We start from the raw sequence: 17,817 nt of genomic DNA, 5'->3' as shown, positions 1-17,817 counted from the left end.
ATTTCTATCAAAGTCAAATTGGCCAACATATCATCCAAAAAGGGCCTGTAAGCTTTTGAATAGGATCTGTTCATGCGCGCATCGCTTGGTAAAGCCACAGAAAATAGCTCAGAGCTTTTGACCTGGTGTGAGCAGGCACATGCGAAGCGAGTGCAAATCCCCGTAATCCTTGACACCGAAATTGCACTGCGTTTCTCGATCGTTACTGACACACCCACCGCTGCCACCAAAATAGAGCCCCTAGATTTCTGCTCAATCTTTCCATTTATTAGGGCTTGGAAACGCCTAGTCTGATCTCTCTCGGCTTTTTCAAACTTCACGTCAGTCACCAGACAGGGCAACCTGGATGTTGTATTTGCAAACAAAACAGCTTTGTGCAGTGCAGTGGAGTGACGAGTGGTAGACCGTCAAATTAATCCATGTAAACTGGGTTATTAGAGAAATTACGTTACTTTGAACCATGTAAACGCTGCAATCGAAATATCGCCTTAAGCTGATTACTCCCAGTAATCGGGGTATTGGTGTGCATGTAAATGTCTCTGATAGTTGACTGGATGACTCTGATAGTTACATGACTTTAACACTATAGTTGTGTGTGTGTATGTGTGAGCTTGTGATGTGTATCTCCACCTGGATTCCTATCCGTTTATGTAGGATTACAGGAATTACAGAATATGTGCAATACCAATGGACGCTTTGCAGAAGTGTTCTCAAGGCTCCTATTTTTCCATTTTCAGCCAATATTGTCACCCACTGGATGTTTTTTTAAATATTCTACACAGATATATTCATTACTGTTACCTATGGATCCTAACATGAAGACAAGCTAAGGAACAAAAGCAGTAGTGTTGTGTATGCTAGCAATCATTCAGACATTTCTTTCTTTAAAGTTGAATAAGATTTCTTGTTGATTCTCACTTGGATAGCAAGCCTTATATTGGAAAGCTATAGTTAAAATGACTCACCAGATATGAAATGATCTGAGCAGACCCTGTACTGATTTTCTGATAATAGTTTTGTTTTTTCTCCTTGATTTTTGGAAGTCTATAAAAAAAAAAATTTTTCTGGTATTGTCAACTTCGTCACATAGGAAAATGTCAAATTGCCAAATATAGACAGTTGTCTATCGACTGACAACATGGAATGCATCTGTCATTGAAATCTAACAGTGATTCCTGATAGGTGCTCACTTGCAGTTTATTTGCTCCTATTACCGCACACTTTGATCGCAGGAGGAGCTGCCAGTCCCCCAGTCAGATCTGGTTTTGGGATAACTCGTCCCAGGAGTTTGTTCTGTGGTTTATCTCCATGAGAAAGCATGGCATCTCCGCTCCACCCAGCCTCTAGAGAAAAGACTTGGTCGCCCTCCAAGGGAACATCTTCACAAGACTGAACTGCTTCTTCCTCTACTGTTCAGATCATTCAGATTACATCTTTTTTTCCCCCTCTCGTCTACATATCTCTTTCTTCCATCGCTCTCGCTCTCGTTTCACCAGCTCGCTCTCTCATCCTCTGTCATCCTCTCTCTCTCGCTCTCCCCCTTTAATGAGGCTGTTGTAGAGCGCGATATCTTCGGATGCTTGTTCTTCACTTCAGACGTTAAGAACATGAAGTCTGTGAACTTACGAGCTGCAGCGAAACTTCACAACAGCTTACCTTTGACACATCGTGCTCATTTTCCATCTCTCTCTCTGTCTCTATCCCTCTACCTCTCCTTCTCTCTCTCTCTCTTTCTCAGTTCACTCAAAGCAGCTTGATAACACTCTCAGAGGAAGCGACCGACCCGCTCCACCCATCTTTTAGCATGAAAGACGCCTGTAAAGGTCACGCTCATCAAAGCCTGCATCTACACCGAGGCCTCGAGAAGTAAACAGGCTCAATCTGAAGTGTTTCCTGTAATTAAGAGATTTGCCCACATTGGTTTGCACACACACACACACACACCCTTGTCCCCAAGGGAAAGCACTGGCTCTGTTGTGCCACCATACACACAGGAATGCCATCCTACTCACGTGTGCAGTATACACTTGGCTCTATCATTCATACACTCTCACAGCATTAATATGGAGGGTTAGGCCTTATCTGAATGCTTGTCCTGCCTTTGGACTAGAGAAGTATACTATATCTACAGCATGCCAAGTGTTCTGTCTACATTTCAGTGCCTACACATGTCCAAGATGGCGGTGCATGACATTTTCAGCATACCAAATACAATACACACTGACGCATAAACAAGGACGCGCGGCTCTTGTCCTGCCTTTTGTTGTTCTCCAATGAAATAGGTCGAGTTGACCATTGCTCTGTTACAGCGAACGTGAGTCAATCTCATTGTTGTACTGCCTGGAAAGGAGTTTTATTTAAGAATACATACTTAACATTGGAGTTATGTCTAATATCCTGCCATATTAAACATAATGGTTGTGGAGACATTTTTCCCGACAGCTTTCGTAATCAGCATACTGCAAACGCCTTCCGAGCAGTGTTTAGTGGGAAGTGATCATTTTGTTGACACACACACTAACACACACAGACACACACATACACACACATACACACACGAGAATAGAATAGAATAGAATAGAATAGAATAGAAACTTTATGTTCCACACATGGAAATTTGCCTTTGGCTTCACCATGGTACCGTCAAGATTAAAGATTAAATACATAAGCAAACACGACAAGACACAGGGACAACATAGCAGAACTTCCAGTTCATATTCCAGCTCACATTTAACAAAAAGTGCAAGTCCTGATAGAGATTCATGGTAGGAATTCAATAAGGTGATGGCATATGGGACTAAAGACCTCCTGAGTACATTCTTGAGTACATTCTCTGTGACTTTCCAAACAATTTACTCTCAATCTTTGCCCCTCACTCCTATTCTCAGCCCCAAGGTTGTCATACCAAGTTGTCTCAGTATCGAAAGCTTATTTTCTAATAAATGTTTTATTTGAAGTATAGACAGTGTGCGGGAATCTCTTCTTATCCTCTGCCAGCTTCCCAGTCCTCTCCTACGCACCTGTCTCCTGGTACTGATGTGTGAAGAACCGCAGTTTCCTCAACCAAGTCGAAATGACATTTTCAACCCTAACCCTAATCCCTAAAACGCATGCCAAACCTAACCTTTACCCCAGATCTAATTCTTACCCCCCTAACCCTAAAACAAACTTCTAAGCCTAAATGGCCACTTCTTAAAATGTTAACCATTCAAAAAAAATTTCCCCTCATTTCCCCTCAAAACATCCACATTTCAATGTTACACAAGTACAACAAAAGTACCCACAAATGTACAGTCACCCACACGCACACTGACGATCAATAAAAGATTGCCCTCCTGTATGAAACACCTTGTTAAGTCAGACTTACTAATGTTCCCCTATTACCTCCAGTGAGACCCAAAAGCCCCCCGTCACTCCCTTCACCCGCCTCACACCGAGCGAAACGCGGTCCCATCTGCCCCGCCATCAGTCGCCATGGAATATTTAAAGCCAATCGGCATGAAGCCTGCAGAGTGGATTTCAGACCTGCCACACTGGGAGAGATTAAGCCTCGCTGACCAAATTAAGGGTGAAGAGTGAATGTTATGAATGTGATCCTCGTGGCCTCGTGGTACACTTCTCTGTCTATCCCTCCATTTTCAATTTCTTAATACATTCGGGGGGGGGGGGGGGGATTTCTGTCAGGAAATCTTCTTAAAGCAGCCCTTGGCAAGATTTTTATGTGGAAATATATCCGTCTGATCAGCCTAAATGACAAAGTGGGGCTGCGACCGAGGGAGAGCGTCCCATCCCCACTAATTGAGACACCGCAGATTTGCCCTATTTGCCCAAATTAAATTCTGGTGTCGGTTATGGTCACTGGTGGGAAATCTTCTCTGCGCACAAGTAGTCATGAATTGAAACCGAAGAGAGACACAAAGAGGAAGACATTTACTGACATCACATTACATGATTTCTGGGTATTGAAGTCTCAAAAATTCCTATAGCTTCTTATCTCTATCTATCTCTATTTTTATTCTTTCATCCATCCATCCATCCATCCACCACCCACAAGAAGACTACAGTAGCTTCCCGGTGGAGTCTGTTACAGGCTTACTGTAATCATTAAGTAGTCACTCTGTGTGACTCATTGCATTTATGTTTAAGCCTCTTTCTGTCATCTCTACTCATCCACTGAGCCATCCATCCATCCATCCATCCATCCATCAATCCATCAATCCATCAGTCACCACCTCTATAGACAAGAAGTCTATAGCTTTCATTGCTGCAGCAAATCTTCTTATAGGTCTAAAGAGCGATTGACACAATGAACCTGTTCTTGTCTGCTACCTCTTGTCCTCCTTTCCTCCTCTTGTTTCTCCTCCTTTTCACAACCTTTCCCTCTTCCACTGCTCAATTTCATTTCTCTTATTAAATCTTTCTTTCTTCACCTCTGTCTCTATCACATTTCACAGTTTAATGACTTTATTGGCATGACTGTTTATTGTCATTTTTCTTAAAACAATGGAAAAACCTGCCAGTGGGATGAGATCATTTCCACTTGTTTCCAAAGCAAATCAACGTGTTTGAAGAATTTTCTGGAATGAGACTAGATGCCTTGTTAAAGCTGCCGGTGAACATACCCAACACCCAAATAATAAGAATTAACAGGCGAATAGGGCAAATCTGAATTTTTGCATAAAAATCTTGCCAGGTGCAGCTTTAAGATTGATATTTTTTGGAGTGTGGTGGAGTGGATGAAGCCTGTTTGTATGTATGGAATGGATGTTATTAGCCAGATTTCAATCTTTTGCATTAGTATTCACATGAAGTGTGGTGGGGAGGTTCATGGCAATCACACGGGTTGGCACGCATGCAGAAACACACACGCACACGCACACGCACACACACACACACACACACACACACATACACACACACACACACACACACACACACACACACACACAGCTGGCAGTCATCTAAGACTGATCAAAAATGACTCTGGTACACCTTGACTTGATGACTCTTTACTGCATTAACCCTAGAAAAGGAATCATTTGAGGGGAGAGAGAGAAAGAGAAAGACAGAAAAGAGAGATCCTGTCCAGAGGAGAGGAGGAAAGGTTAGATGTGGAGAGAGAGAGAGAGAGAACAGCAGGGGAGAGACTGTGAGGAGAGAGGGATGTATAAGAAAGAGGGATAAAGAAGAGAGAAAAACAAGTCCCCCTGCTGCGTGTGCCGCCTCCCTGGCTTATTCATCTCCTCGTCTTCTCTCTCTCTTTCTCTCTCTCTCTCTCTCTCTCTCTCTCTCTCTCTCTCTCTCTCTCTCTCTCTCTCTCTCTCTCTCTCTCTCTCTCTCTCTCTCTCTCTCCCTCTCTCCTTTGTGAATGCTGGAGTCTTATGGTGGAGGGAGAGGAAAAGAGGAGATGTAGGCTTTCTATTGACTCACAAAACAGTCACCCTCACACACTCACAAAAGGGGGAAATGGCATTCTTTTGAGACAATGTCAAAAAAGCAAACGCACATAAAGCACACACAGCTATAGAGCATTAACAAACGCTGTAAAGTATGTCTGTAACACATTCAGACTGTTTTACGAATTAATGAATCACAGTAAAGTAGCTATAAGATTTCTTCTTGTGTATCAGAAAATGTGCCTTAGAATGTTTGTTTGCTGTCAGTGGCTGATGTGTTTTGGCTCTCTGCTTCCCCTCTCTGGCCATAAAGCCACATTACATCTCACGCTGCCTATGAGCCTCTCGGTAGTTTTTTCCCCCCATTCATCTATAATAGACACCCAATTAAGGTAGCTTATAGGCTCAGTAACACTTCATTTAAGAATGGCCGTATTCTAGTGTGTTAATGAAGTATTGTAAGTACACAATATTACTGTGTAGGTACTTGATGAAAATCTCTCTAATACATAATATACTTTGGCTTAGTTAAAAAGGTGTTGTTATACTGTTGCACATCTTACTGTTTTGCTGCACTAACAAGGACAGACTCCTCTTTTCATGAAGTACTCTGATGAGGTGAATCGAGGTAAAAGCCATTATCTCATATTGATTTCCCTTATTAAATCTATAGCAATCAGAAAGAAGGAGATGGAGATAAAGAGAAGCAGAAAACTTAGAGAAGGCTTTCTAAGCTTTGAGGCAATTGAGATGTGGATTGTACAAAAGGGGCTACAACTCAATATCAGGAAGAAGTCCCCAATATTTTGTCCATTCAGTATACTGCTGAGGTGCTGTTGTACCATGTGTGTCAATATGTACAGTGGAACTTGTCGATAAATCTCTGCACTAACAAGGACAGACTCCTGTGTGCCAGAAAGTCTGTGTACTCCACACCAGTTCAACCAGTCGGTACCAGTAGCATTACCACAGATTTCCCATAGCCTTAGCATTATTACACGCACTGCACCTTTAAGGCTCAAATGAGATCCCAGCATTTTTTTTTCTTCTCATCTCAACGTCACAATAAGTCCCATATAATTCCTTTAGTTCAGTAGAGTCTTAGAGATAAAAAAAAAAATGATGGGAAGCTGCAGCGGATATAGAAATCATTTATTGGACGTGTGTCTGTGTACAAGTGGATTTACATTCTTTGAGTTGACAGACTGACTTCCTAGAGTAGCTTAATAGAAACTGGAGTTTTTCTTATTTTATATCCTGAAATGTCTTTCTGCTTCGCCGGTCAGTTGCTTGGATGACAAGTTGCCATCTCAGAGGAAGATGCTTAAAATTATGAAGATATTGCCTCCACATGTGCTCGCCTGCGTGGATATCTTCCAAACTTTGGTTGGTAGGAGCAGCTTTTGTGATTAGTTGAACGTGCGAGCTCAAAGTAAATGGGCTCTGGGGAGTTGAAGCTGTGAAGGGTGAAGTATTTATCGACATTCTCCAAATACATTCTCCCAAATTGAGGTTTTCTTGCCATTTTCTAAATCTTTTTAAGTTTTTCCTGTTGCCTTGGACTTGCCTTTGACCCATGTTTCCATGTAAGAGCTTCAATGATAAGTACAAAAGGGTGGATGGATATGGATGATGTCCAAACAATATTGAGTAACGTTATCATTTATGGCATGTCAAACCTCTCCCTCACCGCAGCTCATTTTTAGCTCCTGTGGCGAATAACTGTGTGAATGTGGGTTGAGATCATGACTTATCTAAATAATTGGGGTTGGGGTTGAGGTTTTTAGATGACTGTTCAGTTTTGTTGACAGCCACAGTTTTTTTAAAACATGTTTACTGTTGTGTCAAAGGTAAAAGAGTTAAAAATTAAGGGCTGTTTTCATCGCTGTTTGTGTCGATGGAGAATCATAACATGTTCATGATTAGCGATGGGGTGTGGACCAAAAGTTGATCCGTGTTTCTTCCAATGCCCAGTAGGCTCCTACTGACAATTTCCTTTCTTTTTCTCCCCCTCCCTCCCTCCATCCAGGCGTATGGGCCCAGATCCAGATGCCCCAAACCAGCGTGGAGGTGATCAAGGGTAAGATGGTGGTGCTGAAGGCCTCGTACACCCCAACGCCCGGCAGCGACAAGAACTCCAACATCCTCCTCTGGAACTTTGTTTCTAACAGCACCAAACTGGTGAGGAACCGAATGGGGTACACTCTTAACAAAAAAGGGTCTATATGGTACCAGAAGCCTTCATGGACTTCATGAAGGAATCATTTAACATGTGAAATGCTCATAATCATGCATGTGTGCGTGTGTGCATGCCTGTATGTTATGTGTGTTAATGGGGGTAGAGGGGAGAAGTGGATGCAACATTGTACTTTATGCTCACAGTAACTCACAGTGGAGGCTGGTGCTCCATATCTTTCAACCCTTCCATCCCAGTTTAACATCATATTTCATTGCTGCCCACACAATCTTTACTAGCTAAGGATGGCCAGTATCTTTTCTCTTTTGATTATGGGCAATATTTCTGTGACATTTGTCCATATCTTGCTCCATAGCCCATATAGTACTGTACCTACAGCCCAGCAGCAAAATCGTTTTACTTTACCATCTGTGCCTATAATATCTGGGATTACATTTATGAGGGATGTTTGCCTATTCTTATACTGTTAATCTGGCAAAGCTTTTCCTTTGGAAAACCATAGCAAATGAATCCAAGAAAAAAATGCTTAAAACCTTTCATATAAGCAGTGAACTATTTATTTACTGCTGAAATACATGAGCGCCAGTCTGTGTTTTTTTCTGTCATCAAATTAAGGGAAAGGTAGATGTGTTTTCAGTCTATTTATAAAATCGCTGTTGCGGTCAAACAAATGAAATGAAGCAGAGGAGGCTGGCACAAATCTTCTATTGTCCATCTCTTTTTTTCAGTTTGCCATGAGTAAACATGTTATCTAGGGACCTGGCCGTGGCCTAGCTTGCGTGTCTGCTTAGTTCAGATTATTGGGCTGTACAGATGGACTACCCAAAGAGGATCAAAATCCAAAAGAAAACAGGGGGGAAAGAGAACTCTCAGAGAGCTGGAAAAGACACAGTTGATTAAAAGTGAGGCTTTTTCTTACGGCTGGACAATCATCCAGTCTCTCACTCTGCCTCGCTGTAATTTGTAGCCAGAAAGATGAATAAAAAGAATAAACCGCCGCTACCTTAGATTCCCCAAATCTTTGGCTAGAGAAGCGAGCTGGAGGTGTATGTTACAGTTTCGCATGGCCAGATCGGCTACTGACAAACTAACCACTAATTTGAAAATCATGTGAAATCACTAATTCAGTAATGTAAAATAAACCATGTTTACTGACATGGACGTAAACCAAACTGTTTTCCTGGATATGGACAAATTTTCCATGTATGGTACTTTGACCCCAGTCTCTTCCCCTCTGTTTTCTCTGTCCAGGTCATCTCCTACACCAAAGACTCCATCAGCGTGGGCAGCGCTCAGTTCCAGGGGCGCGTCGGCTTCACGGCGGCCATGCCCTCCACCGACCTGTCGCTGTACATCAACAACACCCAGGAGGCGGACTCCGGGCGCTACATCTGCCAGGTCATCATCCCCGGGGACTCGGGCCTCACTGCCGAGCTCAGTCTCAACGTAAAGGGTAACATACAGTTTGTCCTCGAAAAGAAGTTACAATCCACTACTATCACTTCCCTGGCAGTGACACTCACAGTAACAGCCGCTTTCACGGCCCTATTTGTAGTTCAAAAAACTCCATTCAAATTAATTTATTATTAATTATTAAGTGGTAGTAGTAGTAGTAGGAGTAGTAATCCTAATAGTAATAGCACTTACAAAAAACACAATGAGGCAGTGAAGTAAAAAATACCACAGTTAAATACAATAAGAATTACATATGAATTATGTGGAAAATATATATATATATCTTCTCCTCTCTCCTCTCCTTTCCTCTCCTCTTCTCTCCTCTCCTCTCCTCCTCCTCTCTCCTCTCCTCTCCTCTCCTCTCCTCTCTCCTCTCCTCTCCTCCTCTCCTCTCCTCTCCTCCTCTCTCCTCTCTCCTCTCCTCTCTTCTCTCCTCTCCTCTCCTCTCTCAGTGCCTCCTGCCGTCCCTAAGTGCTCTCTATCAGGGAAGCCGGTGGTGAAGGGTAATGTGACTCTGAGCTGTAAGTCCAGTGCTGGGAAGCCCATTCCTATGTACAAGTGGAGGAAAACCAGTCCCAGCTCCGAGGTCTTCTTCTCGCCCATGCTCAGTGAGTTGAACTGCATTTTATGGATGCGTTTGTGTTGCTGCAGTTGCTCAAAAAAGTACTGACTCCCTTGAGTTTTTGCATTTTTGTGCAGCTGTAGAAATGTATGTGAACGTGTACATTTCAAGTAATGGTTAAAATCTAGTCTGCATGAGCCTCTTGTGTCACTATGGAACACAAGAGGGTGAGTGGCTAAAATTTGCTCCACATTTTATGTCATATTCAGCATTTCATATCATACTTACTGAGCTCTCAGCTTTAGGTTGTATATAGCAGACTTGTAATATTCAGCTATTTGTGTCATGGTTTCGTATTTGTTTAGATTTTGAGATTTAGGGGCTGCTGTGGACACAGAAGCTAATCTGACTAGATTAAAGCACAGAAAGAGGCTGAAGGCAGATTTGTCATTTCAGTGTCCCGAAACGCGCCACCCTTCCTTCTGTTTGTTTCTGCGTTTCTCCTTATTTTACCTTTAGTCACATTTCTGGAAGCCTACTGCAACCCGCTTATTGGTTTTAGAATTAGCAAATTACAGTGGAGTGGAATGCACAGTATAATGGAAAAGGCAGCATGGAGACTTACCTATGTGACGGTGGTTCTGTAATCTAATCTAATAAATAGATAGTGAATTGCCTGGAAATAGATGCTATTTTCATCTTCTAGATGGCAAGCTTAATGTTAATCACTACTAAAGCAACTAATGGAATTATCTTTAATGTAGTCCACTGTAGTGTGTCCCTAATGTTTTGTACATTCAGTGTATAAATTACCCACCTGTAGTGTGGTCAACTGTAGTGTAAGCATCAATGCAAAGCAGACTCAGTGTTGCTAAGTGACCATAGGAAACTCATGAACCATGACCACTTCACCTCACTGAACACATTTCACTATGGACAAAGATACTGCTCAGCTCCTCTGCATGCTGTTTTCACTGTAACTGGAGACGCAAAGACAAACGTGTCAAAGAAACCCATTGAATGTATCCAGTCCGACTCTGAGTGTTTGTACTTGCATCGGTTGACCGTACTCCTCCCTATTTGTATGTGTTTTAGATGAGAAGGCGGGCACTCTGAAGCTGAGCAACCTGAGCAGTAACATGTCGGGGAAGTATGTGTGCACAGCCAGCAACACCGCCGGTTCAGAGACCTGCTACATCAACCTGGAGATCATCAGCTGTACGTAGCACACAGGACCACAAGCACTGGGAATTGATGATATAAAAAAATGAGCAACAAGTCGCAACATCTTCTTTGTCAGGATGCAAGGAAATCAAGGAAATGTAGTCTTAATTTTGAGAAACCCAAAATGCTCCATGTAGCACCTTTAGTAAAATCACTGCAAGGTTATAATGTGCTTAACCCTGCAGTATGCCTCTTATTACCAGAGTACAATGGTAACTTTGAGCTTTAATGTATGCATTATGTGGGATGATATGCTTTTGTTGAGTGCCGATGTGTAATCTGTGTGTGTTTTTCCCGCGGTCCGTCCTGTAGCCAGTAACGTGGGGGTGATAGTCGGCGCCTCGGTGGGCTCAGTGCTCGGCTTCCTCTTCCTTGTCTGCATCCTCGTCGTCTTCTTCCTGGTGAAGAGGAGGCGAGACAGCGAGGACGACATGGCCAACGACATCAAGTGAGTTCATGTGACTTACCTCCTTGAAGGCTATTATGTGTAGAATATTTTCTAAATAGGAATTCCACCCAAATAGAACCTTATAATCCTAAACTCACAAATGAATTTCCTCTGATTGAAGGCTTCAGATCCACTCTGTACATGGAGGCTGGATAAAGTCATTTAGTAAGGTGTGTGTTTACATGCACCAAAGAACATACTAAATACTTTTTTGTCATGCATAGTTAAATAATCCTGCATTCTAGCATACCAATAGGAACATGCGTGGACTGTTTAGATCCTTTCGACCATAGAGGTGTTCAATGATTCTTAAATCTTTCCAAAAAAGTTGTATCGCCTGCAGTTATGCTGTTTTACACTTTAGCGGAAACTCTTTGACGTCACCACTTCTAAGCTGACAAACAAGCGCAGAAAGAATATTATGAATTCCAACCAAAGAAAGTAGTCAGTTTAAATGTTTGCATGGCTATTAGCCACTAATATTTTCTTATTGAGCGGATTATCATAGGTTTGTAGCACCACTTTCATAACAAACCAAATTTCACTTGGAATGGTCCAGTCTGTTCTGTTTGAGGTGATTAAATAAGGCATTTTTCTGCTAATTGGACACTCAAAATTACATAATTGTGGTCCAAACAACTGGGTGCGTTGGTTACAGGACTGGCTGAACAAAGAGGTTTCTTGTTCTGTGTTTCCTGGTATTTTCAACATGGGTTTGGATAGTTTAATTTCTATACAGCACCAACAAGGTACTGGAGTTCTGAGGTACTCGGTTATCAAGGCATCGTGAGGTTTGTGCACGGCGCGCCTGCGTTCATAATGGAGCGTGTGCATGTCACAGAAAGCACTCTGCAAGCATGTAAACCCAGCTGATGTATTATACACTGTAAACTGAGCGTCTCTCTCCTCCACCTGCAGGGAGGACGCCCAGGCTCCCAAACGCGTGTCATGGGCCAAGAGCGGCATGGGCTCGGACATCATCTCCAAGAACGGCACCCTGTCCTCCATCACCTCCAGCCCCCACCACAAGGAGCCGTCGCACCACAACAACCACCACCACCACCACCACCTGCAGCAGTACCCGCAGCGCCCGCCCTCCGACACCGCCTCCATCATCACCGCCACGGGCAGCACGACCGGCTACCGGCCGTCCCGCCAGCACGGCGCCTCCACCCCCACCCACTACGGCTACAACAGCAGCGCCACCCTGCCCCGCGGGCCGCCCCTCTCCTCCGACGCCAGCACCGACGGGAGCCCCCTGCCCCGGACGGAGCGCTCCACCCAGCTGCCCCAGGCCCAGCCGCCGCAGCAGGCCTACGGCCAGCCTCAGCCGCAGCCCCTGGCCGCCCCCTACCCGCCGCCGCTGCCCACCTCCGTGGTCACGGCCTCCAACATCACCCGCATGGGAGGGGTGCCCATCATGGTGCCGGCGCAGAACCAGGCCGGATCGCTGGTCTAACACTCGGCAAAACAGTGCGGTCAAAAAACATACTTCCAAACCTGTGGCATACTGTACCTTCACGCTCAAGGGAAGGGTCAGCCACATTTATTTTTTTTTTCCAAAGGGAACACTTCAACTACTATTTAGATAAGAGTTAGATGAAAAGGTCAAATTCACCTACTGACACTTGCTTTGGCGCCAGGAAGCTTTCAAAACGCAGCGACAACTGGCAGGACTTTCAAACAGACTGTTTACTTGCTTTAGGTATACTCAAGTCTCTTTTCTATTCTGTATGCACTGCATACAAAGTATATATAGATATGACTTTCATACATTTGTGCAGTATCTTCTTTTCTATTGTATCAATGCATTTCTAATTTTTTTTTCCAATTTATCTTTTAAATGTTGTATTTTCCTCCAAAAATATTATTTTTTTCCTCATGTCATGCAAATTTCACAAAGTGAACAGCAAGGATGAAACAAATGGATCAGCGGTGAAGCTTTCGTTTGTACACAAGACTCACAGATACATGCCCTAATGAAATGAGAAAAGGGTCATGTAGGCCTGCTGTACTTCATCCATAGATAGTGAAGACTTAGATATGAGGATAGTATGTATTAATGACCATGGACTAGCAGCAGATTTATGAAAAGAAAGATGAGACAGCATTATATATTCTATAAAATTTGTAACAAAAACACAAAGTATCATAATCCATTTTTGGCTTTCCTTCTGCCAAGGGTTCAGCTTCTAAAAGGCTCTTAGACTCAGTGCTTTAAACATAGTGTTTTTTACACAGCTTAGAAAAATCTTCTTATAATTAGCACTGTTCACATCTGCAGTATAGTGACTTTGTTGAACATATATGAGTCCACTCCTGAGTTGTAATAATTTAAAGTTGCTAGCTGCACTGAAATTGTAAATATGATATTTATTTTGTGTTAAATGTGACAGACTGCTCATTGCATATGGTTAGGCACAGCCTGTATATGCTACTGTATACCATACAGGTGATGTGTTTGCCTACAACACTGGATACCAAACCAAAGATATATTGCTTCATTATGTTGAAATGCTATCTTTATATATTATAGGTTATTTTCTAGTGCAAGTCATCGGGGAAAGGAACCATGTTAGTCGACATGGCATGTGAGCATTTTGATTTACTCCCATAAGCTACAGGCTTTATGCTTTTTTTTTAGAGAAATAGTTTCTTTCCCCTCCAGCAGCATTGCGAACAAATAGTAACAGGGGGTGTGAACTAGTTTTGAATGTGGTTAGTGGTCAGCAGGACGGGTGTCTCAGAACCCTGAACCTTCCCTTCTAGCATTTCTTAGTGTGAGAGGATGAGAAAGATTCACAATTCCAAATAAAACGTCCATAAATCCTATTATTATTATTATTATTATTATTATTATTATTATTATATAGAAAATCTGACTACTGAACATAATAAGCACTGAATTTTGGCTTGAATAGTTTGAGTTGAACGCAGCTTATGTTACACAGTAGCTGTCACAAAAAAAAAAAAAAAAAATAGTAGCATTCACATATTTTGTTGCCATGATCTTAGCTCAGTCAATATTTATGGCTGTAGCTTATGTTATAAAGCTAAACCCCGAGACTAGGCACTATTCAGCAAAAACCTGCTCCAGTCACAGTATATTAGACACTGACATTGTAAACAGAGTTGGTTTGAGTATTTGCATCCAAAACAGCTTTATTTCATTGTAGGGCCGGATTGTGTCCAAATGGATAGAGACTTGATGAGCTTAAATCTAGCCTGAACTGTCCATGATCATCTCTGATATAGATCATTTTCCCTTTAGCAACTTTTGCGAGTTTGCAAACCTCAGCATCAGCATCCAATTATTATCTTTTATTTGTGGCCTTTTTACCTTAGTCCAAGTTACTTATAGGTCTTTGTCTCTATCTGAAATTACAAGTAAAAATATGGATGTACTGTATGTATTAAGAGTGAACATACCATCCATTCTTCTGCTGTATTGTCATTACACTGGAGCATATATTCGTTGTTGTTGCTTAGATTTTTTTATGTGCACAGAAGGTCAGGAGAAAAAGGGCACAAAAGTGACCAATTCCAAAAATGTCTCATCTGAAACTTCCCAGATGAGGTTGAAGTGAAAGATTTCCTCCACATGAAATGCAACGAGTATTAAAAAGCCTTCTTCATTATATATAAAGCTATCTGTTTGATTCAAGGAATGGCAGGATTTGACAGCAAAACACGTGTTAAATGTATTTTGAAGCTGTGATGGTTTTCTTTAGGTTTGTTGTTTGTAATACATCGAAGCAGAAGAAATCTTAATCCTGATCTGAAAGTTGTGAGGAGATTATTTTCCATCAATTACCAAATTTATGTGTACATCCATAATTAATAGACTCACTTAGAACCTCTGGATGGGTCCTTTAAACAGTGTACATTATGAGCATTAAAATCTATTCAAGACAAGCCTTTATTTTTTATACTCTAAAGTGTGGTAAAGAAAGTATGAGAAAATTTTATAAACCGTAAATGTTGCAATGGTGCAAATTCTATGAACAAAAGAAGTACTCACTGTCTTTGTGAGTGAGTTAGAAACCATGATGGATTGTATAACTATACAAATTGGTGGCCAAACTTGTGCTTATTTATGTAGGCCTCTGCTGAACTGTGGACAACCATGTGCAGTGTTCACTTGTACCTTCCATATTTATGTTCATGGAAAAGGCTTTGTATAATATTTTCAATTAAAAGAGAAATTATCAGAAGGGTGTTTTTCTTTTCTTTTTTCAAAGCTACACTGCAAAGGTGTCGATATGTAGTCATATAATATCTTCAATCTTGTTCTTCTTAAAACAAATTACAAATTCTGTCAATGAGGTGAGATAATTCCACTTGTTTCCAATGCAGATTCACTTGTTTGAGAAAGTGTCTATCTAAGGCACAATATGGCAAATCACTCCACTAGTATTAAGAAAATGATGCTTGATTCAACAAAGTGATTTGCATTGGAAACAAGTAAAACGCTCTCATCCCATCAACAGATTTTTTTATTTAAGTAAAATAGGATTTTAAGAGTCAAAACAAGATTCAATTACTTCTGAAGTGTATAGAATGTCTATGACTGATCATAAATGAAGAGTAACTGTTATTTGCTCCTAACAGCAGTGCAACAAGGTTGATGGAACATGGTGAATTCATTGCAGCTGGGAAGGCAGTAAGGTGTTATTGCCTGTGCCTCCACCCTGTGGTGATGATAAGCCAGTATAGGGAGGAGAAGTGACACCTGGCTCCCCTGCTGGTTGCATTAACTCCTGAGAAAATACCCATTCATCTAACTATTAGCAAATACAAAATCATTTCATTAACAATTAACTGTATTACCTTAACTACAATTATTTTGTCGATAATACTATATACTATAACCTACAATTAAATTCATGGCAATAAAACTGAATTTCATCTTTAGCAGCCCATAAGGAAGATTGATAGTTTACATGTGGAAATAAATCACCAATATGAATTCAAAATACTACTACTAACTTACGCATTGTGTTTATGTATATATATCTTTTACATGTAATTATTTGTAATACAAATTCCCACAGATAAGTCTGTCACTAAGCTTTAAACTCAACCACCAGAGGGCAGCATGACTTTCCTTCCCTGAAAAAAAGAAAAGGGAGATGTAGAAGAATCATTTATATGTAAAAGGACACAGTATCATCATCATGTTAATTGCAACTTAATAAGGTGCAAGTCAACAAACTCTAAGGAGAGACACCACACAATAGCCACTAGTTCACAGGTAGATGACCCAATTGGTAGCAGGTGTGTTCACACTCCATCCTGGTACAAGTGTTTACGTAGCCAATCAGAATAGATCAGTTTCATCCAAATACAGACTATAGTAAAACCCTCACAATCAGCTCAGAAAATAGCATAACCCAAACAGACATGAGAGTGGCCCCCACATACCCCTCACAGGACACAAGTGAGATTTAGATCTTCATTCATGCCATTAGACGTTAGTGACTTTAGTTCAAATATCCAAAAAGCTTCTCTTTCTTGATCTCCACCTCTGCGATGTGGGGTAAACTCTCCCAACGCCAAAAAAAAACTGTAACTCTGAAACAGAATAAGCAGATTTAAAGATGGATAACAGGAGATTTATCACCCTGCCTACGAATTCCACTGAAATGTTCTGTTATTCTATTCTGGTACGTAAAGGGCGTGTCGTCTTGCCAACATATAAAATAGAGTAGGGGCACATAATATTACCACATGAGTTGTCTTGCATGTCATTGTTTTATCATGCAGGACTTGTTGGATGTGCAAAAGAATAGTATAAAAAAGTTGGAGTTGTCATCCATCATTGGAGAGCATTCTCATAACAAGCATTTTTTTCCAGAACTATCCTAGACATGTCAATGATACAATCAGTGGAGAAATCACGAGGCACTGGCTGTTGCTCAAGAAAACACCTCATGGCTTTCAAACTGTCCTCATGGGCCACATTAGTATATAAAGAGGTCACATCCAAGGTGGCAAGTATTGTATTGGGACCAAGCGAATCAAAATTTGAAATCTCCTGTATACTTTAAGTAGGTAGGCAATGAGGAAACTAAAGGTCTCAATACCCAATCCACCAGTTTTGAAAGTGGTTCTGTAAGACTATTTACACCAGACACTATGGGTCTACCTGGGGGGTTGGTTAGACTCTTATGGACCTTAGGTAAAATGTAAAACACCGGTAGGGAAACAGTTTACAAGATAGATCAGTTCTTTCGATGTTATGATATGTTATGACATGTGCTTCTTTGAGAAAAAGTTCTCTGTCCCTTTGAAAACATTTAGTTGGATCAGAGGGTGGAGCTTCGTAAATCATGTGATCACTCCACAGTCTAAGGACTTCCTGATTACATGAGGCTTTGGACATAATGGCCAATCCACCACCCTTGTCAGTCGGTTTAATTACAGTAGTAGCAGTGCTTGTGTCCATATTCCAATAATCCAATGTGTATATATATATATATATATATATATATATATATATATATATATATATATATATATATATATAATATAT

At 41.3% G+C, this 17,817-nt stretch overlaps 1 protein-coding gene across 1 annotated transcript in view; it reads left to right on the top strand.

The window, feature by feature from the left end:
- Positions 1–14,142, top strand: part of esama (endothelial cell adhesion molecule a) — a 47,684-nt gene extending 33,542 nt beyond the window's left edge. The window contains exons 2-7 of the mRNA XM_071525388.1: positions 7,426–7,577; positions 8,845–9,046; positions 9,501–9,656; positions 10,706–10,828; positions 11,147–11,282; positions 12,201–14,142. Of these exons, the coding sequence (XP_071381489.1) occupies positions 7,426–7,577; positions 8,845–9,046; positions 9,501–9,656; positions 10,706–10,828; positions 11,147–11,282; positions 12,201–12,741 (1,310 nt within the window). The 3' untranslated portion in view covers positions 12,742–14,142. The remainder of the gene's footprint in view (positions 1–7,425; positions 7,578–8,844; positions 9,047–9,500; positions 9,657–10,705; positions 10,829–11,146; positions 11,283–12,200) is intronic.
- The last annotated feature ends 3,675 nt before the right edge of the window (positions 14,143–17,817 follow it).

Source organism: Centroberyx affinis, unplaced genomic scaffold (assembly GCF_046629955.1).
Source record: "Centroberyx affinis isolate AG114_WGS23_722 - 3 ecotype Tasmania unplaced genomic scaffold, CSIRO-AGI_Caff_v1 ptg001291l_1, whole genome shotgun sequence".
Taxonomy (NCBI): domain Eukaryota; kingdom Metazoa; phylum Chordata; class Actinopteri; order Beryciformes; family Berycidae; genus Centroberyx; species Centroberyx affinis.
Note: the sequence above shows the minus strand (reverse complement) of the source record. Positions and strands in the feature narration are given on the sequence as shown.